The sequence below is a fragment of the Balaenoptera borealis genome (genome assembly GCF_965194805.1).
Source record: "Balaenoptera borealis genome assembly, chromosome: 15".
NCBI lineage: Eukaryota > Metazoa > Chordata > Mammalia > Artiodactyla > Balaenopteridae > Balaenoptera > Balaenoptera borealis.
Genome location: NC_138871.1, coordinates 69,620,677 through 69,644,115, shown reverse-complemented (window position 1 = coordinate 69,644,115; position 23,439 = coordinate 69,620,677). Strand labels below are relative to the sequence as shown.

The 23,439-nt window shown below is 52.5% G+C and overlaps 1 protein-coding gene across 3 annotated transcripts; it reads left to right on the top strand.

The window, feature by feature from the left end:
- Positions 1-225: 225 nt before the first annotated feature.
- Positions 226-23,189, top strand: FOSL2 (FOS like 2, AP-1 transcription factor subunit). Of its 3 annotated transcripts, none has more exons than XM_082357630.1 (5): positions 1,045-1,103; positions 7,986-8,054; positions 11,161-11,412; positions 15,887-15,994; positions 18,451-23,189. In XM_082357630.1, the coding sequence occupies exons 3-5, from the start codon at positions 11,176-11,178 to the stop codon at positions 18,970-18,972; spliced, it is 867 nt and encodes a 288-aa protein (XP_082213756.1). In that variant the 5' UTR covers positions 1,045-1,103; positions 7,986-8,054; positions 11,161-11,175; the 3' UTR covers positions 18,973-23,189. The 3 variants fall into 3 exon arrangements, with proteins under 3 accessions (XP_082213755.1, XP_082213756.1, XP_082213757.1); XM_082357631.1 differs by lacking the exon at positions 1,045-1,103 and adding an exon at positions 5,455-5,755; XM_082357629.1 differs by lacking the exon at positions 7,986-8,054 and having other exon boundaries at positions 226-1,103.
- Positions 23,190-23,439: the final 250 nt, after the last annotated feature.

Below are 23,439 nucleotides of genomic sequence, written 5' to 3'. Positions count from 1 at the left end.
CGCGGCTGGCGTCAGCGCGGCCGGGAGCCGGGGCAGGGAGGGTAGCGCTGCGCCCGCCTCCTCCCGCGCCTCTTCCTCCTCCTCCTCCTCCTCGGCCTTCTCCCTCCGCCTCCCCGCGCGCTCCTCCCTGCAAGGTGGAGTCTGGGGTTGACGTGAGGTACAGGGGCTGGAGAATAAAGAGTGTGGAGTTGAACTCGTGCCATTGTAGTGACTCATCTCGGGCAGAGCGCTGGGGCTCCGAGCAAACCAGCGAGCAAGCGAACGGCGTTCGGCGGGGACAGAGAGAGGGAGTGAGAGAGGCGCGGACGGGCAACGCGGGCCCGTCCGGGAGCGGGCGCCGGGGAAGGGGTGCAGGTCCGGGCGCCGCAGCTGTGGCACGGGGAGCGGGGCCACGTCCCTCTCCGCGCCGGCTCAACTGGAACCCCACCGGCCGCGGGCCGGGCGCAGGCTGCCTTCTAGTCAAGTGTCCGAACCGCTCGAAACTCCGGCGGCGAGTCGGCCACAGGAAGTTTATTCTCAGCTCCTTTTCTAAAAGGAGGAAATAGAAGTTTCTCCAAGCGGGCAGCCTTTCTTTTCGCCTTTTTTTGCCCTGTCTGAAATCGGGGGTCCCCAGACGTGGCAGGCTTGACTCGCCGGGCTCCTATTCTGTTTTACTTTCCAATTTTTGATTGAGCCGGCGGTCCGGCCTGAGCTCCGGTTGCGCGCGGGGGCGGGAGGGCGCGCGCAGGGGAGGGACCGAGGGACGCGCGGACTTTTTAGTGGGAGGGACCGGGTGGACAGCCGGACCCGCAGCGCTCATAGAGCAGGAAAGAAGTGCAGCGCTCGGCGCTCGGGGGTCACTGTTCCCGGGGTGTCGCCGCCGAGGGGGAGAAGCCCGGGACCGAAGACTAGAGCCCGAGGCGCGGCCCGCAGGGAGCCAGCGCTCAGCAGCCGGTGCGCGGCCTCGGCGAGGGCGGGGGAAGAAAAACACCCTGTTTCCTCTCGGGCCCCCACCGCGGATCATGTACCAAGATTATCCCGGGAACTTTGATACCTCATCCCGGGGCAGCAGCGGCTCTCCTGCGCACGCCGAGTCCTACTCCAGTGGCGGCGGCGGCCAGCAGGTAGGTGCGGGGCCCGGGTGCACCTGGCGGCGCGGGCGGATCCCCGCCATCCTCTCGCCGCCACTGCCTCTCTTGCTTTCTTTTCCATTTCTTGGTTTGGCGAGAAAATTCCTACGGGCCACCGTTGTAAGTTCTGGATTTTCGTCTTGTCCTGCCCACACCTCCTTTCATCCCCTCTACCCGCCGCCAACACTTTTTTTTTTTTTTTTTTAAAGTGGAGCGTTGAGCGGGCTGGAACAGCCAGCAAACCCTATCCTTCACACTACATCTTATCCAGACCAGCTCCTGGAATTGCAGGTCCCCTTCCCAGGATCCTGTACCTCATCTCCCAGGAATCCACCTCCATTCTCCTCTCTTTCCGTGGTGGAAAAAAAAAAAAAATCTTTGCACCCACGGGCCCCTCCCTACATCTCGGGACCTTATTCTTAAGAAAAACCCTCTCCTTCTCTCCCCCGGCCCCCATCGGTCTTAATTTCTGGAAAATGTTGGGGACTCGGAAACATGGTTGGGTTCCTTCAAGTAATCCGGAGTGGGCGCGGGTTGTCGCTCTGGGAATCAGGTGCGAAGGTCGGGAAGGAGGAGGTCAGCCTTGATTGGCTCGGCTGCGCCTAGGTGCCCGGCGCCCATGCATCTCCTGTTAGGGTCGGAGAAGGAGTCTGCACTGCCACCAGAAGGGGCGCCTTGTGGGTCTGGGAGTACCTTGGGGCAAGGACGCCTGCAGAGAGAAGGGGGGGGGGAGGGTGGAGAGACCTCGCTTGGGCTCCTGAGTGGTTCTGGAAGCCGAAAAACAACTTGTTTCTAAAGCAGGCGGACTGGTTTGCACTGGAGGGATTGTGCGTGCGATCTGTCTATAAATACCAGAATAAATAAATACCAGAAGGGTGCTGCTGGGTTGGTGGTGCTGGTGGGGTGCCTGTCCTCGGCAGCAGCCACCCCCCCACCCCGAGGCTTGTGAGGGAGCTGGCTTAACAAGCAAGGCCACTAGAACCTGAAACCCGCCTCAGTCAGGATCTGCAGTCTGTAGCCAAATTGGCTGCAGCAAGAGTTGCTCTGGTAAGGCGGTGGCCTTGGCCTCTATACACCAGCCAACCAGAAGGGGCTGGGGTGGGCTTCCAGGGAGGAGGGACCCTGATGGAGAGTAAAATGGAAACACGGTTCTCTCTGGTAACTGAAGAGGGGTATCTTATTCCAGACTGGCTCCCCATACCTGGTGAGTCCTCAGAACGGCTTTTCTGTGTCTTCCCTCTACCTGCCCTGCTGTCCCCATAAGCACCACTGTAGAGAGCCTGGTCTGTGCATTGAGGGTGCAGTCAGTGCACCCCTAATGACGAATACCAAGGTGAAGAGTTTCAAATCTTGTTCCAAAGTGTTTGATTTTGTTTGCTTTCCAGCCCCATTGGTGGTTTGTATTGAATCCAGCTATCGTTAGGCAATGGGTTAGAGTCATTTATAACCCATTCCCTCATTCTCCGATTCAACAGCCCCCAAAAAGTCCCTCTCTGCCTCTCTGAACCAGGAAGGGTTCTTTTGATTTCTCATCTGCTCCTTTGGCTGCCGTTTCTGTGGCACTCATCATTGAAATGTTACAACCTCGCCGCCTGGCTTTTCTCAGACCCTGGGGCCTGGATGGGAAGTCAGACCGGACATCAGTGCCCCAACTGAATAATCTGTGTCACTAGGGCTTTGAGCCCAGGATGTGAGCGGAGGCAATTCCCTGTTTTGGAAGAAAATCAGACAGGAAACCAGTGCTAGGCAGAAGGAAGAGAACTCAGTCCAGCAGAGTGTAATGGGGCCTCATTACCGAAGCAAAAAGCAGCTGTTGGCTAATTCCTAGCATGCTGTAACACATGAGGATTTTGCAATTAGTAATAACTGGTGCACAGGGTTCTTGCATATACGCCTGCCCATTCGGCCCAGCAGCTTGAGTGAGGCGCCTTTCAAACCAGAGGGATTGGCAAGGTAACGTAGCTTTGGACAAGTTTCTCAGCCTATCCACTCCTGAGGGAGGGGGTGGGGGGAGGGGGGGAGGGAGGCAGGGTTTTTTTCTATTATCTCTGTGGCTTTGAGCAGAGCTGTTCTGTGGTCCTAAGGACTGACGCGAGAAGCTTTTGTTACTTCACAAGTCTGTGACCCCACTCTGGCTCAAGGTAACTTTATTGCATACCAGATAAAACCTGTAATCACTTTATTTCTCTTAGCTTCCTTTATGGGGAGACTTTCCTGGCAGTTAGTGATGGGCCTTCTTCCTTTTGTGGCATCTCAGCGGACCAATCAGTGTAAGAGCATTCTCTGGTTTCACCCTGGGCAAGTGAATATTATTTTTTTCTGCTCTCTTTGTTTGTGGGGTCTGATATTCCTGAGAAGTTTATTGCTGTTTACTCAACCTAGAACTTTCCTCTCCTCTCTGGCTTCACAAAGCTTGATCTTAACACATGGCCATGAGTTTCAGTGACTTGGGGAAGGTGGTGGGGGGCAGATAACTCTGTTGAAACCTCTGTTCTTGTATATGGCAGGAACTTGAAGCATGAAAAATATTTCCTGTTCCAGTTATAGTTTTAATCTCAGAGGTTGGTCATTGGTGATTTGATTTGTCTCTAATAGTTGCACACACCTCCCCCTCCTGGCTTTTTCTTTTTATTGTTGTTGTTGTTGTTTTCTCTCTCTCTCTCCTAACTTTCCTAGGAAAACACCTCCCAGATATATGCCCTGCCTGGCTGCGCGACTCTTAAACGGTTTCAGGCCCTGAGCATTACGCAATTCAGCCAGTTACACAAACATAGGTCATTTCATAACTTGTTTTCATCAGCTGGGCCCCCTTTTAATGAAAAACAAAACAAAAACAAGACCCAGAACTTTTCCAAGGCTGCCATTTGTCTGTTCCTCAGATAACTTGTGAAAATAAATCAAGGGGGACAGTTCAAGGAATACCAGACTAGCTCTCTTCTTTGGCAACCATCCTTTTCCAAGACACACACATACACACACACACACACACACACACACACACACACACACACACACACACACACACACACACACACACACACACACACACACAAAATTCCCCAGAGTGAACTTTTGCCAACTGTACCCAGGCTGGGACATTCCTCACATCAAAGAACTTTTACCAGAAATGACTGTGATTCCCAAGTCAGCCCCAATCATGCCTCTCTAGTGCCCCCTACGGGACATTCTTAGAAGAACTATCTGGGGAATGTATTTTTCCAGCCCCAGAGAGTGTTAACTTGGTGAGTTTTCGGAATTCTTAGGATTTTTTTCTTTTTAATCCAGGTCAAATAAATGCCATATATTTAACAGTGGTTAAATAGGAGCTGCTTGACTTCGAGATGCAGTTTCTCTTCTGATTTTGTTTTTTTTCTGAATAAAACGTGGTTGAAAAAGGAGTGCTTTTTTTCTTTCCCTATTTTGATATCTGTCAGCACAATGTCTTCAAATTCCCAAGGCTTGTTTTCTTGATATTGTTTGTATTAGGGCATTGGGAATTTTATTTGGGGAGGTGGTCTTCAGAATTGGTGGGAAGGTGGGAGGTGTATATTAACGGTCTGGTGCCTTTTTTTAAAATTTTTGCCTTGATCTCACAGATGTTGTAGATTAGGATCAAACGAAATGTTATCCCAGGAATTTGTCTGTTCCGCTGATTCTTGATGGTGGAAGTCAGTGTCACTGTTTCATCAAAGTGAATGGGGTGAAACAGCAGTCATGTATTGTCTGAGTGGCAGTTGAATTTTCCTATCCAAACTCCTGAGTGCATTTCCATTACTTTATTTCTGCCTGCCTCATTATGCAAGGTGAGCGTAAAGTTAGGAGCCTCTGTTTTTTTCTTTTCTGTCTTATTACAAACACACCCGAACTTAGGCATCCAAATCACTGTTGTCCCCTTCATTATTGTTCTTTGAGAAGACTAAATACTTATTTGAATGCTGTGGCTATTAGTCAGATTCAGAAAGGTTTTACAGCATCCCTCTTTGGGATTGCCTTCAGCAAATTCTTTTGAAAACCCTCCCTCCTAACATATCTTTATCTTTTGAGGGTGAATTTGATATTTGGAAGTTATCAAAAGATCTGACATATAAAGAACCAAGTGTGATGTATGAGGTCTGGGTGATCTGTCTGGGTCCAAAGCAGGGTGTGACCCCAATTTCTGTTGGTCTCCATCTCAGGAGTCTTCCTGGGACAGCAGTCACCAAGACAAGGCACACCAAAAGCAGGTGCCTTTGCCACCTCTACCTTAGATGTCCCCACTCTGTTATACAGGAATAAAGGTACTGATTTGGAGAATTCGGGAGGCTAACTTTCTGGTCTATGTGTTGAAAGAAAGAAAAAGAATTAGTGTTTTATGGCTGTGTCTCATCTGTGTTGTATGTGGTGTCTTTTGATGGCCACAGCATTTCAAAATGACGGCAGCTGCCCTGATTGAGGCAAATATATCTGTTCCAAACCCCATTCGGTAACTCTGTCCCTCTTGGACTCACTGGGCTGGAGAGGGAAGGTGTAAGACTCCTCTTGCCCACTGCTGTCTCGCACCCTGTCATGTGGCAGTGACTTGGCCATGCTCACCTGCTGTGGTTGTAGAGAAGATGAGACGGCATCCCCTTCCCGTGGAGTGCACAGCTGTCCCAGGATTGGTGGAGGTACAAAAGGGATCCACAGAATGGTGGAGAGAATCCTCTCATGCTTTGGAGTGGAATTTCTGTCCAGAAGGGCCCTGGGAGGAAGGACACTGGGGAACTTGGTGGAAACTCTGTGTTGGTCACCTTATTTTCCTTGCTTTTTCCTTTTCTTCTTTGCTGTTCTTCACTCTGGCAGTTAGGTGAAGAAAGATAGCATGATTCTTTCAAGTGAACCTGACAGGAGGCAGATCACCTGAGATAGTGTTTGTATACTTTAAAATTTGGGGAAATCATGAGTTATTAGGACCATTTCCATGGTGAACTAAGTGGCTTTACTCAGAGAGGAATGAAAGGTCAAAGGTCAAAGTGATGTCCACTGCAGAATCTGTGAAAATTGGTTGAATTCCATATAGAAGGCTTTGGAGAACACCCCATGTTTGGTAAAAATACAGAGCATTTGAGTCAAACTGGACCTCAACAGGGTTATTCTGGGGCATTTGAGGCAGCATTTGCCCTGCCCTCTCCTCTTCCCCAAGCCAGTCTCCTGGGATGTTGGAATTTTCCTTTTCCTGTGCTGGGAAACTAAAAAAAGGGGTTCTTAAGAGAAAGAACCCAGTCTCTTCCCAGATATGCATAATCATTTCTGCCTGCCGAGGCAGGTCACAGGTATTCATGGGGTTCATGGCTCGAGTGCTTTGTGGCCCAGTCAAGAATCAATCTGATGGAGACATGCCTGGCTGAGGGGATGGACCCAAAACACCAACTCTGACTTCCATCTCAAATGCCATTTCTGCCCAGCTCAGGAGTTTCTGGGATAAGCCCTGCCCCATCCATGTCTGCAAGAAATAGGAACCCAAACCCTACTTCCTAGACCTTTCTGCAAAAGGCCGTGGTTGTGACCCTTATTTCTGAATCCAAGGCCCTGCAGAGTTCAGAAAGGTCATTTTCCCAAATTAGCAACTGCTGGGCTACAGGGACCTCTCTGACCTGATGAAGTTGGGTGGCCCTAGGGGCCCTGTGTTCTGAGCTGTCTTTCTCATAGGCAGTGGGAGGACACACGTACTTACTGAGCGGCCCCACAGCTCCCTTAAATTCAGGATGCTTCAGGATAAGGCGGTTCTGCTGCCCAAAGACCTGCAGCAAGGCTTGTAAGGCTTGAACTTTGGCTTCAGGTTCTGGAGATTCAAGCTGTCTAGTGAGAGTCCATCCCTTGACTCCCTGGGTTAGAAGAATAGTTGTGATTTTTTGCCTTCTCACTTCCTCTCTTTATTCTTTTTCCACCAACCTGAGCATGAGAGATGAGAATGATCCTCGAGGACAGGGCTTGCCAAACTATGGCCCAAGTATTTTTGTAAATAGGGCTTAAGAGAGCACAGGCACGCCTATTTGTTTACATCTTGTCTGTGGCTGCACTCACGCTACTATGGCTGAGTTGAGTAGTTGCACCAGAGACCTTATGGCCCTCAGAGTCTAAAATATTTACTATCTGGCCTTTTACAGCGAAAGTTTGCCAAACTGCTCTAGGAGGTCGGTGGGGGTGGGGGGCAGTTTGTCCTTTTATAGGCATTCTTGCCCACCCAGAAGTCAACAGGATGACACAGTGAAAGAAAGCATTTGGAGGCTCTGCCAGGCTGGAATACCACACAGCCATCCAGCATCTTCAATTCTGTCCCTAGAGGAGGAGCTTCCAGGGGGCTGGAGAGCCCCAGGGGAGTCAAGTGAGGGTCCTGGGTTACCTCCTGTAGCCCCCCACTCCCAGCACACACCTGGTGCTGCAGCAGGGATCAAACCACCCTAATGCCCGCAGCTGGGAAACCCCATCTTGGTTTATGTTCAGTGTTAACCCGTTCGTAGAGAACCATGATTTCTCCCCAGCATGACATTTGACTGATTCTTGGGTCTGTTGTCAGAGAAGAACACCAGCTAACTTCTGGGATCACAGACTCCTAGGCCCACCTCTTCTCTCCGACCCCAGTGTCGCTTTCTGAAAAATACCTTTGGAGTTGAGACAAGACACATCTGCCAGATCTCACTTAAACTTCTGTGTGTGTCTCAGAGAGCCTCCTCCGGCAGACAAAAGCCTTCTTTATCGGAGCCCCAGTCCCCTCAGGGGCTAGGACGTGTTTTCCTTGCAGTTTAGAGCCAGTGTGTTATCCAGATGGCTTTACCTCCCTCTGAAACAAGTTGTACATGCATTTAGAGGCAGTCATTACCTACTGCCTTTTTTTTATTGCTGTCTTGTTTTGTCTAGACCAAGCCACTGCTGCAAGGAATCTGGCTGATGGCTGGGCACGGCCTTCTGTAGACCTGCCATCACAGAGTGAGTGGGCTGGAGGGCCCCGAGAGGGGCTGAGAGTCAGCACTTAGTCCTAAGGGATCTTAGTCGCTCAGCTTTGCTTCAGGTTTTTGGCTTCCCTCTCCCAGCCTGAAATGGGAGCTCTTTTGTTTGTTTTTTTGGAATGAGGAATGAATTTCTTGGGTGCTTTCCTGAAAGGAAAGCTGACAGTTCCCCCACACAAGTGGAAGGTCACATTAAACCATCCTGCTGGATGCTTCGGGTGTCTTTCAAACCCAGAACCGGACTTGGGGAGAGAAACAATAAAAACGTTGGGTGCTTCCCAGGAATGAGAAGCTGGCAATTCTCCCTGGAGCCACCCCTTTTGCACCGTAAATGCAGAGACACTTACAATGATGATGCATGATGATGATGGTGATGGTGGTGATGGTGGTCGTGATGATGACGATGCCACCTGCCACTTATTTGGAGCAGCATTTCTCAACCCTGGCTGCACATTAGAACCTCCTCAGGCATTTTTAAAAAACACCTTATCAGAACCCCACCCCAAAGCAATGATTTTAGAACTGTAATGGTGGGGCTGGCTCCGGCATTGGTGTTTTTAAAAAGCTCCTCAGAATATTCTAATGTGCAGCCAGGGTTGAGAGCCGCCGGTGTGCTTTTATAGCCTGTGACTACAAGTAGCTACTTATTTAATCCTCATGATAGTGCAGTGAGTTTGGTGTTACTACTCCCCTTTCCAGACGGGGAAACTGGGTCCTCAGTGATTCACCAAGGCCTCAAACCCAGGCCTCCTGACTCAGGCTACTCCCCATTCTCCCTCCCAATCCAGCAGCCCAAGAGAAACATAGCTGCCTGGGCTTTAGTGCTTCTGCACACACTCAGCCGCTCACGTGTTCTCACTGCCCTACCTCCTCACAGCCAGCCCTGGTTGTCTGTTTTTCCTCCTTGAAGATCATTTCCCACTTGTATCCTTCCGTGTTCACTGCACCCTGCCCTCCTTCACACACACATACCCAGATACACCTGTTACTTTTCAGTCGGCTCCGGATAAAAAGTCCAGTTGTCTTTGCCTTGGGAGGTGACTCAGAATCCATTCATTGCACTGGGCAGCTCTCCTCACGGACTCCCAGAATCCATTGCGCTGGTAACTTCACAGAATCCCAGAATCCACTGCACTGGGCAGCTCTCCTCACGGACTCCCAGAATCCATTGCGCTGGTAACTTCACAGAATCCCAGAATCCACTGCACTGGGCAGCTCTCCTCACGGACTCCCAGAATCCATTGCGCTGGTAACTTCACAGAATCCCAGAATTCATTGCACTGGGTCACTCTCTTCGCTGAATGCCCCTGCCCTGGGCCCCCAGGGCAGTCTGGGAGGTGAGGCAGCCACATTCCACCACCCAGACTGGGGTCAGGCAGCTGGCAGGGGAGTGAGCAAGGAAGGGTCCACAGCTCCCTCAGCTGCAGTGAAGTACTCTAAGCTTCACCTTATTTACACAAAGGAACCCGGCTGTCGTCTCCAGGGGCGAAGACCGTGGTGGTGGCAGCTGCCGTTGCTGCTGGCGCTTCTAATCCTGGTTGGTCTGATTGGGCCAATATAGGGGAGATGCTATAGCATCCATGCTAATGGCAGTGGGATTTCATCTGGGGTCAACCAGACCTGTGGGGCGTCCTGGGTGAGGGAAGGTCTGTAGGGACCCTTGGTGGGGATGGCCCTGATGCTCTGTCCGAGGGCAGTGGGGATGGATACCAGCACTTGGGGCTGGATTTCGAGGCAGGAAGAAACAATGCTACAGAAGCTTGTGTTGCACCGTATTTGAGAGACCTAGCCTCTTTGTCAGGCTGAACTGGGTTTGAATCCTGACCCCACTGCTTATTAGAACGTGGCCTTGGATAAGTTACTTAATCTCTCTAAGCCTAAATTTCTGCCTCTAAAATGGAGATAATGGTAGTTCTTACCTCAGAGGGAAAATTAATGGGATAATCTAGGTTAAACACTACCATGGTGCCTGTCATTTAATAAGTGCTCAGTAAGTGTTAGTTATTATTGTTGTCATCATTTCATCCACCAAGTTAGGGAAGAAAGGATGTGCAGAACCTTTCTGTGGCAACAGGAATCATCCGAGGCTGAGGGTTTCAGGAGGGGAGCTCTCCCAAAAATCTGGAAGTAGGGGATCTTTCCCTTCTCCCCCCTTCTCGCTTTCTAGTAGCTGCCCTGAAGGAAGGTCAAGCCCAGCTGCTGAGGAGCATGGCCCATTTTAGCTTTTGTACTCTGTCATCATCTTATATTTTAAATAGAATGCTTCCTGCAGCATGTTCCACAGAGCTCTGCAACGTGGTCTGGGCATAAATTAAGTGACAGGGAGAAGACTCAGAGCTAGCAGCAAAGTTTCGCACAGACACGCCTGGGAGCACAGATAGATAGATATGTAGATAGATAAAGAGAGACACAGTGTGTCTGCCCCAAGCAAGATGGGGGTGAAGGTCAAGGAGGACAAGGACAGCAAGGGGAAGTCTGGCAGCAGACGCTACCACTTTCAGTCTCATGGGTCAGAGGACATCTTTTCATGGACCTGGTCTCACCCTGATGGGGTCACAACCCCATCATGAACCTGTTTGGAAAGTAACAAAAGCAGACATAATAACCTTCCTGGTGATCTTCGTTGCTGCAAAGCAGTTGGTCGGCAAATCTCCTCAAGGGATCCTAAGCTGGTACCCTGGGGAATAATGGCAAGTGACCCAGAAGCTCAGGAGGCCCAGATGGAAGACCTGCTCTCCTGCAGATGGGGGCCTAGCTGGCCTGGAGGGCTTGAGAGAGGGCCTGCTGAGTGTGAGCTGCTAGGGACCACATCTATCCTAGAAACCATTGGGGATATGCCCACATCCTCGCTGAGCCAGTTGGGGATGGAGTTTCCAGGACCTCAGTCAGGGAGCAGATCTGACATGGGGGGGTCCCAGGAATAGTTAAGATCCCCTTGATTCTTGGATGTGCAGGAAGTCCACCCAGTGTCTTGACCTTGGCTTCCCAGGCTCTGACTCTACTTTCTGCCAGTTTTGGCCTCCTGGCTCTGTTTGTCCTGTTCTGCAGTATTTATTGGCTCAATCCTACTTTTCTCCTCATTTCAGAAATTCCGGGTAGATATGCCTGGCTCAGGCAGCGCCTTCATCCCCACCATCAACGCCATCACGACCAGCCAGGACCTGCAGTGGATGGTGCAGCCCACGGTGATCACCTCCATGTCCAACCCGTACCCCCGTTCGCACCCCTATAGCCCCCTGCCGGGCCTGGCCTCTGTTCCCGGGCACATGGCCCTCCCAAGACCTGGCGTGATCAAGACCATTGGCACCACCGTGGGCCGCAGGAGGAGAGATGAGCAGGTACAGTTCCGGTCAGGAGCCGCATCGGTGGCTTTCCAGGCCTTATAACACAGGGTTTTTCTGAAGACTGGCAGGGAGCAGGGTCGATGTTCTGGGAGCACTGGGGAGGTGAAGGAGCTCAGGACCCTCATCAGTGCAGGCAGAGCTAGAGACCTGAGAGTCAGGCATTTCGCCTGTGTCCCTTAGAATCTCTGAGTCTTAGTTTCCTCGGCTGCAAAATGGAGATAGGGTCTTGCTGGCCAGGACTTGCTGCCACCCGAATGAGATCATGGTGGGAAAGCGCATAGTGAGTGGTGAGGCGTCAGCACGTGGGCAGGACTTAGGCCCTGCCTACAGCAGTATCATTCTCTGATCCTTGGTACAGGGGCCACAGGACAAGCAGCCAGTGAACCCTGGCTGGGAGGTTTCTGGGGAGTCCTTAACTGTCTCCCAGTATCTGGTAGACACCCAGCAGTCCTAAAGCCTCCCCCCCCCCCGCCCCTTCTAGACCAGTACTGCCCACACTACTTCCATTCTCCCTCCATGTTTCAGGCCTCCAACTCAAGGCAGGAGCCCGTTTCAGGTGCCTGGGATGCACATTCCGGAAGTGGAGGGACTCTGGGGTCTTTGGAGTCTGCTCCGCTGCTTGAGCTCCCAGGGCTGGGGGTGGAGGTGGTCAGATATCATCAGCCTTTTTTTTTCCTCAAGGGGCTCAGCTTTGAGCAGGAGTCAGCCTGGCTGAGAGAGACGCCAGAAAAGGGTGGGGCCTGTGCTCTCTACGTAGCATCTACCCAACACTCAAAAGGCCCATTGTCTGTATTAACAGATTACCAGGGCAGCGATGGCCCCCTGCTTCCCAAAAGAGAAATCAGAGTCATGCATAATTCCAGAAAGGAGGGAATGAGCCTTCCAAGAGCCCCATCTGTCCCCCTTCACAGATGACACAGCCAAGGCCTGGACACAGCTACCTGGGGCTACTTGGCAAGTGAGTGGGCAAGCGTGGCCTAGAACCAGGCCCCTGGACCCCTGTGCGGTGCTCTTTCTACAACACCATGCCACCACAAGTCCAGGGAAGGGAGATACTTTGGCAGTAGAATCCCTTTTTCAAATGAAATGTTAGCTTGAAGAATTACTTCAGTTACAGCTTTGGAACCCCTCCCCATTTCAACCACTGTCCGCCTCCACTCCTTGTTCCAATACAAGGACCTTTCAATCATGGTGCCCAGTGGATGATTGCAGATCCAGTGCCACTAGTCCCCAGGACACTTAGAATCACAAGGGTCACTGCGCTGAGGAACCGGACGCTTTCACAGGAGCGTGAAGCTTCCTCTGAGGACAAAGCTGGGCCTTGTATCCATTACATGTTGGTTTGTTCTATTAGTGGCAGGGCCCTGTGCAGGGGCAACATGGAGAGGTGAGTGTAATAGACAGTAACAGACACAGCTCCCGGGTGCTGTCGGGCTTCTGCTGCTGGGGCAAGTGGCCAATATCCCCCCTCCCTGCTGCTTTCCATACCTGTAGTTATAAATATTGCAGTAGCAGTGATCCTAAGGTCCTCTATAAATGTGCTTCCTTCAGGGAGCCCAGGGTGCTAAGCTTTATAGTCACTGATGATTTGGATTCTCTCTGTACGTAAGGGACCCCTGAGTGAGAGCCAGGCTTGTGAGGGACTCTTGGGTTAGCAGGACAACAAAGCAAGATGTGCTGAGTACTCTTCATCCTTTTCTGGACCTAGCTCACACCAAATTTAGAAGTTTATATCTGGAAGAGTCTTTGGAGACCAGCTTTTCTATAATTTTCAATAATTATAGAAAATTCAGTAATTTTCCCTCTGCACCTATTTTACAGATGAGGAAACTGAGGCCCAGAAAGAAGGGCCTTGTCCAGGCTCACACAGTGAGTTAGTAGCAGAGCCAGGACTAGAATCCACCTCTTTTGACCTTCAGCCCTGTGGTTTTCCCACCACACCACCTAGGCGTGCCATAAGACAGTTTGGAGAATTTCCTTCCTTTTTTGAGAGGGAAGGAGAGAGCCAGAAGTGTTTTATCCCATGTCAATTAGGAGTTCAGATAATCATCTGGCAGCTTGGAGGAAGCCTAGGTGGTAGCATCCTAGAACCTTGGCTCTTTGGGTTCCTAGCCCTAGGGTCTTTTCTCAGAGGCTCACTTCCGCCTTCCCAGCCTCCCCCAGGGGGAGGAGCCTGTTACCAGGGGCTGGCCTGGTGCCTCACTGCCCTGCTCTGGAACCTGCCCCAGAGGCTCCCTCTGAGGCCAGCAGTGGCGGGGAGGGGCGGGTGTGTGTGGCTTGTGGATGGGTACGTGGTGGTGCTGACACACTCAAGTTGTAATCATGTTGTCACCGCCCCTGAACACTTCCTAAGCCAAGAGCTCCCACAAGTTGCCCCACACCTCACCAGATAGGGGCGAGACTTCTAGGGCAATTGGGAGGCCAAAATTTGTCCAGAGGCAGCCAAGGGGGAATGGAGGCCAAAGTGGACCAGGACCAGCTCTCCATCTTTTCTGCCCCTCCTCAGTGAAGGAGGAGGGGGGCTAGCTGGGCCTCAAGGGGAACCCTGGTAGCCTTTCAGTGCTGAGCCCTGAACCCACGACTGCAGCAGGGTTACCCTCTTGGGCTCAGGTTGAGACAGGGTTAGGAGCAGCAAGTATTCAGGGCCTTGGCCAAGTGGCCTTGTGACCTCAGCCGATCCCCACAGAGAACAGGGTGCCTGAATCTGTGGACTCCGGGTCTCCAGTTGATTTGCTGCCCAGTGAGTGCAGAAAAGGCATCAGAGAGGAGACCTCTGAATTGCATCTTCTTCTTTCTAGCACTTTCTAGTTTAGAGAGGACTCTCACACTGCATCTCATCTGATCATTGCAGAAACTTTGTGGAAAGCAGGGCAGGTCCTATTAACCCCATTTTACAAATGGGGCTCTGAGGCTCAGAAGGGTCAATAATCCGTCCAAGTCCACCCAGAAGTGCCACATCTGTGTTTGGCTGCCAGCTGCCTGACACCTCTCAGAAGAGAGACTGTGGAGCCATTGGCGTTCCTGGGGAGGCGGAGGAGGGGGCTTAAGGAGGGACGTGGAGCCAGGACTCCAGTGTGGACTCCAAGACCGGGTCTCTGGAAGGGGCCTGAAGACTAACAGAGATGTTACCGCTGGATGGGCTCAGGTCAGTGCGCACCACCTGGAGGCTGCTGCAGGGGGTGAGGGACACAGTGATGCTGTGCCCTGCGCAGGACATCACAGCCACGCACCTTCAAGGCTGCAGGGAGCGTCCTGGGGACTCTGGCCTGGGCCCAGCCCGGGCAGTGGCTCCCTCCCTCACAGGATGGCTGGTGGTCCAGGCAGCACCCATCAGTGGGGCGGCTTCTCTCTTAGCCCCTCCAAAAGTGGCTTTGGCCCTTTCCCCATGTGTCCCTTGAGGGTAGGACTCACGTCTTATTCCCCCAGAATCTTCTAAGCCCCAAGTACTGTACTTGGCATCTTGTACGTGTGCCGTCAGTCTGATGACTGAAGGGGTGGTCTGTCCTTTTGAACTGCTTTCTGCCTTGGCCCTCAGCCATCTCCTCACATCACCTCTGCGAGGGGCTGGTGGCCCTTCTCTGGAAGGGGGTCTCTATGTAAACAGAGTGTCAGCCCTGATGGGGGAGCAGAGTTCTTGCCCTCTGGCCTGAGCCACGGGCCCCTAACCAGCCTCACTGTGAGGAGCTGCAGGGGGATTTTTGTTCATTTGGTTCGTTGACAAATCTCTAACCCCCCAAACTGTGCCTGGCGTGTAGAAGGGCTCGTTGGTTGAATGAGTGGATGTGGTGGGCAGCAGGGTTTAACCTGCCTAAGGGCCCCTCCTCCTTTTGCTGGTCCTGTCCAGCCTGGCACTGTGCCAGGCACACTGGTGAGTCCTCGGGGTTGAACTGTGAGCGGCCAGCACTCGAGGGCTGGCAGAGGGACTTGGGAGTGGGTGGCCCTCCCTCTGGCAACAGAACGTGCCCCCCTGGGTGGTTCTTACTCTGGGCCCAGCTCCTTAATCGAATGGAGATAATGAGGCTTGCAGAGCAGGCAGAGTGATGGGGAGGCGTAATTAGGCAGAGCGGAGGAAGCTGCTTAAGTGGGTGGGGCAGGCCTGGCACGAGGGGACTCTGGGGGAAGCAGTCCCAGCTCATTCTCTCGGGCCTTGGCACTGAATCGGGGCTGACCTGACACGTGCTGCCATCATGCTTGGGCTGGTGAGTCCCTGACCCATGGCTGCCCTGTTCTCCCTTCAAACACGTGACCTCACCTTCCAGGGGTGGGTTCAGCTCTAAGTGCCCTCCCAGGTGTCCAGACAGTAGTGAGCCGCATGTTCTGGGCCTCTGAGCCGTGCTCCTCTTGCCTTCGGCCCTCCCCTCCCCAGTTCCAGAAGGGCTTCTTCCCCTACTTAAAATGCAGTTAAAAGCCAAAAAGATGGTGAGCCATTTATCCGAGCCTAACCATGATCCTTGACCTTGGCCTCTAGCTGTCCCCTGAAGAGGAGGAGAAGCGTCGAATCCGGAGGGAGAGGAACAAGCTGGCCGCGGCCAAGTGCCGGAACCGCCGCCGGGAGCTGACAGAGAAGCTGCAGGCGGTGAGGAGCTCTGCGTGGGGTGGGCGCGCTTCTGGGTGGGCCAGAGCAGGGACCCCAGGGCTCCTGGCCCTCGCCCCTCCTCCTTGCCCCTAGTGGCTGACACGTGAGTCAGTGCAGACCGAGACAGTCCTTCCTTTCAGCACACGGGTCAGCACTGCCCTGATTAAAGGAGAGGGCTGGGGAGAGGGAGCTGGCCTGTAGCACCAGCCTGGGCCCAGAGAGCACTGGACAGGCTTCTTGGGCCTGGTACCCTTTCTCATTCAGCACCTGAGCGATCCCTGCACTGAGACCTGCTGGGGCTCCTGGGTGAGGGATGGCAGAGGGTGTTGGCATTGCCGGGCCCGGGAGCCAAGGCAAGCCCAGACCTGCCTCCTCTGGGGCTCCTCTTCCCAGGGTGCCTGCCACCAGCAGGAGTGGCCCGGCCTAGCTTCAGCCATCTAGTCTGGGCGGGCGAGCATTGTGGGGAGCTGCTCTCTGGGCTCCTTCACCTCTGCAGGGGTCGTGACGCTCTCTAGGTCTCCTGGAGATGGGTCACGTGCAGCTGAGTTGTGCTATCCTGGGGTTTTCTCATATCCTTCGTGGCTGGGAGGGTTCCCTGCCTCTGCCCTGAGCCTGAAGCTGTCACCTTGGTACCTCATTCTGCCCTTGTGAGTCATTCTCCCCTGCTGCCTGATTGCCCACACCTGGGGGCCCATGGCCCTACCCCTCCCTCTCAAAAGCTTGACCTGACCAACGTCACATAACTCCCTCCAGAGCCCCGCCCTCCAGGATGGGCCGTATGCCATGTGGAGGAAACCCAGAGCCAGGACTAACTCTCCTGGGTGGAATGTGTGCAAAGTGAGGAGGTGAGGGAGACTCTGTTGGCGGTCCTTGCAATGAGCAGCCAGGATGGTGCTTTGGAAATCATTGCCTTGCACATCCTATTACTTTAGTTAATCCTCCCAGTTACCATTCACCTGCTGCCGCTTCCCTTTGTCCATCCTGGAGCCCTCGCTCGTGGGTCTTGAATGTGCACTGCGTGAATTCCGTGATGCCTGTAGTAGTGCCCTGTGGAGGTGTTAGAGTCGGGGAGGAGGAGTGGGAGTGCTCCGATGTCACGTGAGGCAGATCCGTTAGTGATCAGCACTCCCCGGGGAGACTCCCCGAGCAGAGCCCTCCCTACCACTAACCTTCCAAGGAGCCATGCCCCCTGGGTGTACCCCAGGTGCTTCTGCCACCAGCCCCAGAAGAGCCTGCCCCCTGAGGCCCCGCAGCTTTCCCCCCACCTCCCTAGAAGCCTCACACCCTACTCCCCCGCGCCTCCCCACCTACGGCCCAGCCACCCAGGCCCTGAGCCACATCCTCCACAGGAAGCCTCTCATAAGCTCATGACGTTCATCAGACCCTTGAGACAGATGGAAACTTTTTTTCACTTCGGAATGTGCTGTACTCTGCTTAGCGAAGCTCTGGCCCATGTCATCTCGCTCTCAAACAGGAATCTGTGTTCAGGAAAAGTGGGGAAGAGGCTGGTGACACATGCCTTTCCGTATTCCATAACGACCCCCTGCATGTGCATCTGTTGCTTCTCTGGCTTTGTGTGAAGGGAAGGGCTGAGGTCCATGCCAACCTCACATGCCCGCTCAGGCTGGCAGGGGTCTCATCTGTTAAAGCACAGGGGCTGAACTGAATGTTCTCCCGGGGTTCTGTGAGTCCTGAAACATATGCTTTCTACTTAGAGCAAAAAAGGGAAGAGGGACGGTGAGGATCCAAACGGGATGGATTGAGCACTTCCTATAAGCCAGGCACTGTCCTAGGCTTGCGTGTGCAGACAGAAATCTCCAGTCACGCAGCTTAGGATTTAGTGTCGATGTGTCCACGGCGAGCTGGATGGGGTTGAGGAGGCACGAGGAGAGAGGGGTGGAGCTGCATGCTGTGCTCCCTTCCCCCGCCGGATCTCACTATTATTCACCCCTCAGGGGTACCGGGGGGCGGTCCTGGCACGAAGGCAGAAGAGCGTAGTAGCATATGGACTCTGGAGTCAGCTACATTGGGGTCAAATCTGGGCTACCCTACCTGCTTGCTCTGTGGCATTGGGCAAATGATTAAACCTCTTGGAAACTCAGTTTCATCTGCAAAATGGGTTGCTGATAGCTGCTTCAAAAAACTGCTAGGTTGAATGAGATAATGCCTGTGAAGTGCTTAACACAGTGCCTGGCACAAAGTGAGTGCTCGATCATGACAGCTACAATTGTTAATTCACCCTTCCTCCAAGCTGACCTTCCTCTTCTCTCAGTCTGGAGCTTTGGGAACAAAAGGAAATCTTAAATGTGCAGGTGGCTCAGAAGCAGTGGGGTGTGAGCTTGCTGCCTTCAAGCTCTGTCCTCTGAGCACGTGGCTGGTTTTCCCTTTCTCACCCAGATTTGACAACCCCCCAGCGCACCCCCTGCTGTCCCTCACATACCCCTCTTCCCCTGCAGGAGACGGAGGAACTGGAGGAGGAGAAGTCAGGCCTGCAGAAGGAGATCGCCGAGCTGCAGAAGGAGAAGGAGAAGCTGGAGTTCATGCTGGTGGCCCACGGGCCTGTGTGCAAGATCAGCCCCGAGGAGCGCCGGTCGCCCCCGGCCTCAGGGCTGCAGGCCCTGCGCAGTGGGGGCAGTGGAGGGGTAGGCGCCGTGGTGGTGAAGCAGGAGCCCCTGGAAGAGGACAGCCCCTCGTCCTCATCGGCGGGGCTGGACAAGGCGCAGCGCTCCGTGATCAAGCCCATCAGCATCGCTGGGGGCTTCTACGGGGAGGAGCCCCTGCACACCCCCATAGTGGTGACCTCCACTCCTGCCATCACTCCAGGCACCTCGAACCTCGTCTTCACCTACCCCAGCGTCCTGGAGCAGGAGTCTCCAGCGTCGCCCTCTGAGTCCTGCTCCAAGGCTCACCGCAGAAGCAGTAGCAGTGGGGACCAGTCATCAGACTCCTTGAACTCCCCGACTCTGCTGGCTCTGTAACCCAGCTCCCAGGGGGGTCCTCGTCACTGCCTCCTTCCCAGGGACCAGCACCTTTCAGCACTCCAGGGCCATGAGGGTAAGAAGGGGACCCTGCCAGAGAGCTTCCTGGTTCTGGGGAGACCCAGGTGGGATTTGGCGGTGAGGCGTTGGAGGACTTGGATGATCTCTTAGAAGTCACGGGACCTCCTCCCTTGTTCATCTTGCAAAGCAAATCCTGTTTCTTGAAAAACGTTGGAGAACTTGGTTTGGTGGACCCGGGCATCTCTCTGGCTTCTGAAGAGCCTGAAGCTGGTGTGGACCGTTCCCGTCCCTTTGTCACGATATGTCTCTGGAGTGATGGTGTCTTTCTCTGCCCCACCAAGCATGCTCAGTGCCTTTTGGTTTCACCTTCCCACTATTTGCCCCTTCCTTCCCCCAGTGTCAATTTCACTTCCTCTTGGTTTTTATCAAATTTGCCATGACATTTCATCTGGGTGGTCTGAATATTAAAGCTCTTCATTTCTGGAGATGGGGCAGCAGGTGACTCTTCTGCTGGGGCTGACTTGTCCAGAAGGGGACAGTCAATGTGCAATACAGAACCTTTCCTCCCCTGACACTCCCGGTCCACCACCATCTCCAGAACCACCAGCAGGGCTCCCTGAGCTCTCAAGGAGATGCTGCCATCGCTGGGAGGCTTGGAAGACCCTTCCTCCCCATCCTCGGAGACGGCTTTTGGAGGAGCGGCTTGGCCAAAAGACAGGGTGTGAGTGAGACAGCCGGGGCACAGATTGGGTTTGCCAAATGCCTAATTACCGGGCCAGGAATAGTGCCAACAAGCCACATGGGTGTCTTGAGTAGGACGTCTCCTGTAATTACTGCCTTGCCGTTCTGCCCCGGACCCTTCTCTCCAGACCAGGGAGGCATCTCTCCCTAGGAGCCACAAATCACTCCAAGTCCCTGCCGGCTCTGCCCTCCCCCACCCTGTCTCTCAGGGTGATGCCACCCACAGAGGTTTAATGAGCGTGGGCCTGGCCCCTCCCCAAGCCTCAAAAGCGCCTCTGCTGTGGACAGAAATGCAGGGGGAGGAAGGAGGGAGGCAGTCGGAGTCGGGTTCGCCTCGCAGCAGCCCCAGCATCTGCTTCTCACCTCTCACCCAGGTGCCTGTTCAACCCCCGTGGCCATCTGCTACCTAATGGATCTAGCGCTTTTTCTTTTATACTCCCCTGCCCCCTCACCCCAGTGTGCTCCTCAGATCCATCAGCCAGTTGTGAACAGCTGGCCCAGAGCTGTCACTGTGGCTTGCAGCGTACATGCCATTCTTGGGGGCTGCTGAAATCAGAGATGAGATGTGTTGCTTCCCGCTGCAAGCTAGCTGCTCCCTTCCCATGGGGTCGGGGGCAGGGAAGGAGTCCTCCAGCCTCGCCAAGAGCACAACTCAGCAGAGCTCAGCGTGGTCCCCACCTCCCACCCCTCAAAGCCTTTTTCTCCCCAGGGCTGATCTTCCAGAATGAGCTTCTGCTGGGCTAGTGCTCTGAGGGAGACCCCGCTATTGTGATTCAGCTCTAGAGATCATTGTATGATAATTTAAAACTATATAGATATTATTTAAATCAACCCAGTGGGGGTTAGAACTCAAAGTTGGACTCCGGGGAGAGAGAGAGAAAGAGAGCAATGACATGGTTCCCTGTTCCCTATTCCCTTCACGTACCCAGGCCTGGCACACCAGCCGGTATTTAATGTCCATTATCCACTTGCCATGCACTAGACACACAGAATGGAACAGCCGAATGCCTAAAATACACAGACTGCTATGACTGGGAGTGACGTGTGGAGAGATAGGGCATGAAGAGAGAGGAGATTAAAAGAAAAAGTATTTTGTCCCCAAATGCTTTAAAAATGTTATTTCCCACATTCCTTGGCTGTGACGCTGCCTTCCCAGTTCCCCAGAGGTTCTGGGAGCGGCGCTCCTAATAAGATTGGGCCACTGGGTTTCTCTGGCTTCAGATTAATCAAGGACGCAGAAGTCAGCAAGGAGTAGCAGGAGATGGGCAAAGAGAACTGGGGTGTGCTCAGCTCTGAAAGGCTTAATCATCTCAAGTGGTATTTGTGGCCAATTGGGAGCTATTTGCTTCTTTTTGCATATATATATATATATATTTCTTAAATGAAGCTGCTTTCTGGTGTTTTATTTCTAAAAGTCCCTTTGTGCCCCACTTTGCACAGCCCTGATCCCAAGGCAGGTCCCGGTATGAGACTTGGGGCCGGGCTGTACATGCCTGAGACAGTGTCTGGCTTTCGTTCCGATTTCAAGCTGCGTTGGCTTTGGGACCAGCAGAAAGCAAAACCCCAGCCGCCCCTCAGGATCTTGAGGCCTCCGAGCTGTGTTTCTATTCAGGACCCTCTAGCTTTGTTCTGGGAGGTAGTCTGGCTTCCCCAAAGCCAGAGGTTATTCGGAGAAGGCTGAATATTCACACCTAACGCACTAGTGTATCCTCAGTCACTTCCTCCTGGCTGTTCCCCAAGTTCACACCAGACCCAGGCCTGCCTCCTCCTCCTCCTCTTCCTTCCTTCCTTCCTTCCCCCTCCTCCTCCTCAGGGAGCAGCCGCAGGGGGGAGGCCTTTGTGCTTGGGCAGGGAACCCTGTGCTCCCCTTGTGTCCCCAGCCGTGAGGCAGCTGGTGTGGACTCCAGTTGGGCTGCAGGCAGCTCTGGGATGGCATAGGGCAGGCACCCCTTGACAGGCTGGTGTGAAACACACCGTCCCCTTGGCCACCTGGCTGGCCTCTCTGGGAATAGTCCTCTTCCTGGCTGGGTGGATGGGGGCAGCTGCTGACACAGGAAAGAGAGGAGATCCCAGGTGAAGTTTAGGCAATTGCCAGAGCCAACTCAAAGCAGGGAGTTCACTGAGGAAGTTTTCAGAAAGAAATCATTGTTCTGCCCGTGAGACAGGCCAGGTGTCTTCACTGCACCCAATCACACAAGCATCTCAACGCCAAGAACCATCAGAGGCTACGGGTTCTCTTTCTCAGGCTTTGGGGAAAGGAGTCTCCTCTCTGCTCCCACATGGCTCCATTTTAAGGATGAGCTCAACTTACAGGCATTGGGACTTTTCTCCCATTTCCTTGATGGACCACCAGTGCTTCTCGCAGTCTCTTCTTGTAACTTTCAGGTTGATTTCCTCCTCTGATGAGACATCCACGTGGCCTCTTTAAGAAGGAAAAGAATAACACCTACTATGTGCCAGACGCTGTGTTAGGCACTTTTATATATATATACCTTCTTTAGGATGAGACTGAGCGATGAGGACTTCCCTTATTAAAAGCCCACAAGTAATGAATAAACAAAAACACCTGGAGGTGAGAAGGTCTTTCTCCAAAGATCCAAGGCAAGATTGCCTTCAGTCCGAGGTTTGTTCTCAAAGACCCACCCCCTACAATATCCTTCCACCTCTAAACTTGTTTTCCCTGTGATGTGCTCCTTTGCACTTTTCAGATGGTTGACCTGAGTTTTATAGAATTTGTGGACCAATAGGATACGTGGTGTGTGTAACTTTCTTTTAAAAACTTAAGTAAAGGGGTCTTGCTATTTTCTGCTTGTTGGGTCTTCTTGGCATTCATCTTAAAAGCCAGCATCTCACTATTTATTGACAGGTCGTGTGTGTGTGTGTGTGTGTGTGTGTGTGTGTGTGTGTGTTCGTGTGTACATTTCTAGGTGTGCCCATGTCCTCCTGCACCTTTTAAAAAAGGAAACCCAGTCACCCCACTACCTATTTGACATCTTTTCGTGCTTCTAGTATTTTGGTCATACATCAAAAAGGGTTTTAATTTTTTAATGCTGACATGTTCAGGAGGAGCTGGGTCAAATTTTGAGCGGGGAAGGGGAGGGGGAGAAGAAATTGACATTTATTTTATTATTTATTTTAAATGTTTACATCTTTGTGTTGTACCAAGCCTGAATAGAAACAGATAGCATTAAAATGCTCCGTTCCTCTCTCCCTCTCTTTCTTCTTTATAATTTTTCTAAAAATTTAGGCTAATGATACTTTTTTTGTTTCTAAAATGATTTGTGATTTGTGCTGTATAAACTGTATAAAAAAAGGTCTGTTTTTAAAGATGGACTGTCATTCCTCTAGGGACAGTGGTCACCAAGAAGTCTATGTTGTAAGAGAACACAAGGAAAGATCCTGCCCTGTTCCTCAAAAATTATTTTCTCTGTATGATTAAAAGTTTATTCCATTTATTTTAGTTTGTGGTTACTTGATATTGAGGAAGAAAATCTTCGCCTTTGTATAAAGAATAGGTATCAGGGTGTCTTTTCTGCAGTGAGAGATGTATATATAGTATTTTGGATATAGTGGACAATCATAAGCTTTGTGCATCTGTATTTGAGGTATGTCAATGATGTGGAGTAAAGACTGCTATAAGATCCTGGAGGCAAAAAAAAGTTGTACAAGATTCCTACAGCTTGATGGGGAATTTAATTATCTTTC

Coding starts and splice junctions, on each gene's coding strand:
- FOSL2 (XM_082357629.1), top strand. CDS start 1,002: ATGTACCAAGATTATCCCGGGAACTTTGATACCTCATCCCGGGGCAGC. Junction 1,104..11,160: donor GTGGCGGCGGCGGCCAGCAG/GTAGGTGCGGGG, acceptor TCCTCATTTCAG/AAATTCCGGGTAGATATGCC. Junction 11,413..15,886: donor GCAGGAGGAGAGATGAGCAG/GTACAGTTCCGG, acceptor CTTGGCCTCTAG/CTGTCCCCTGAAGAGGAGGA.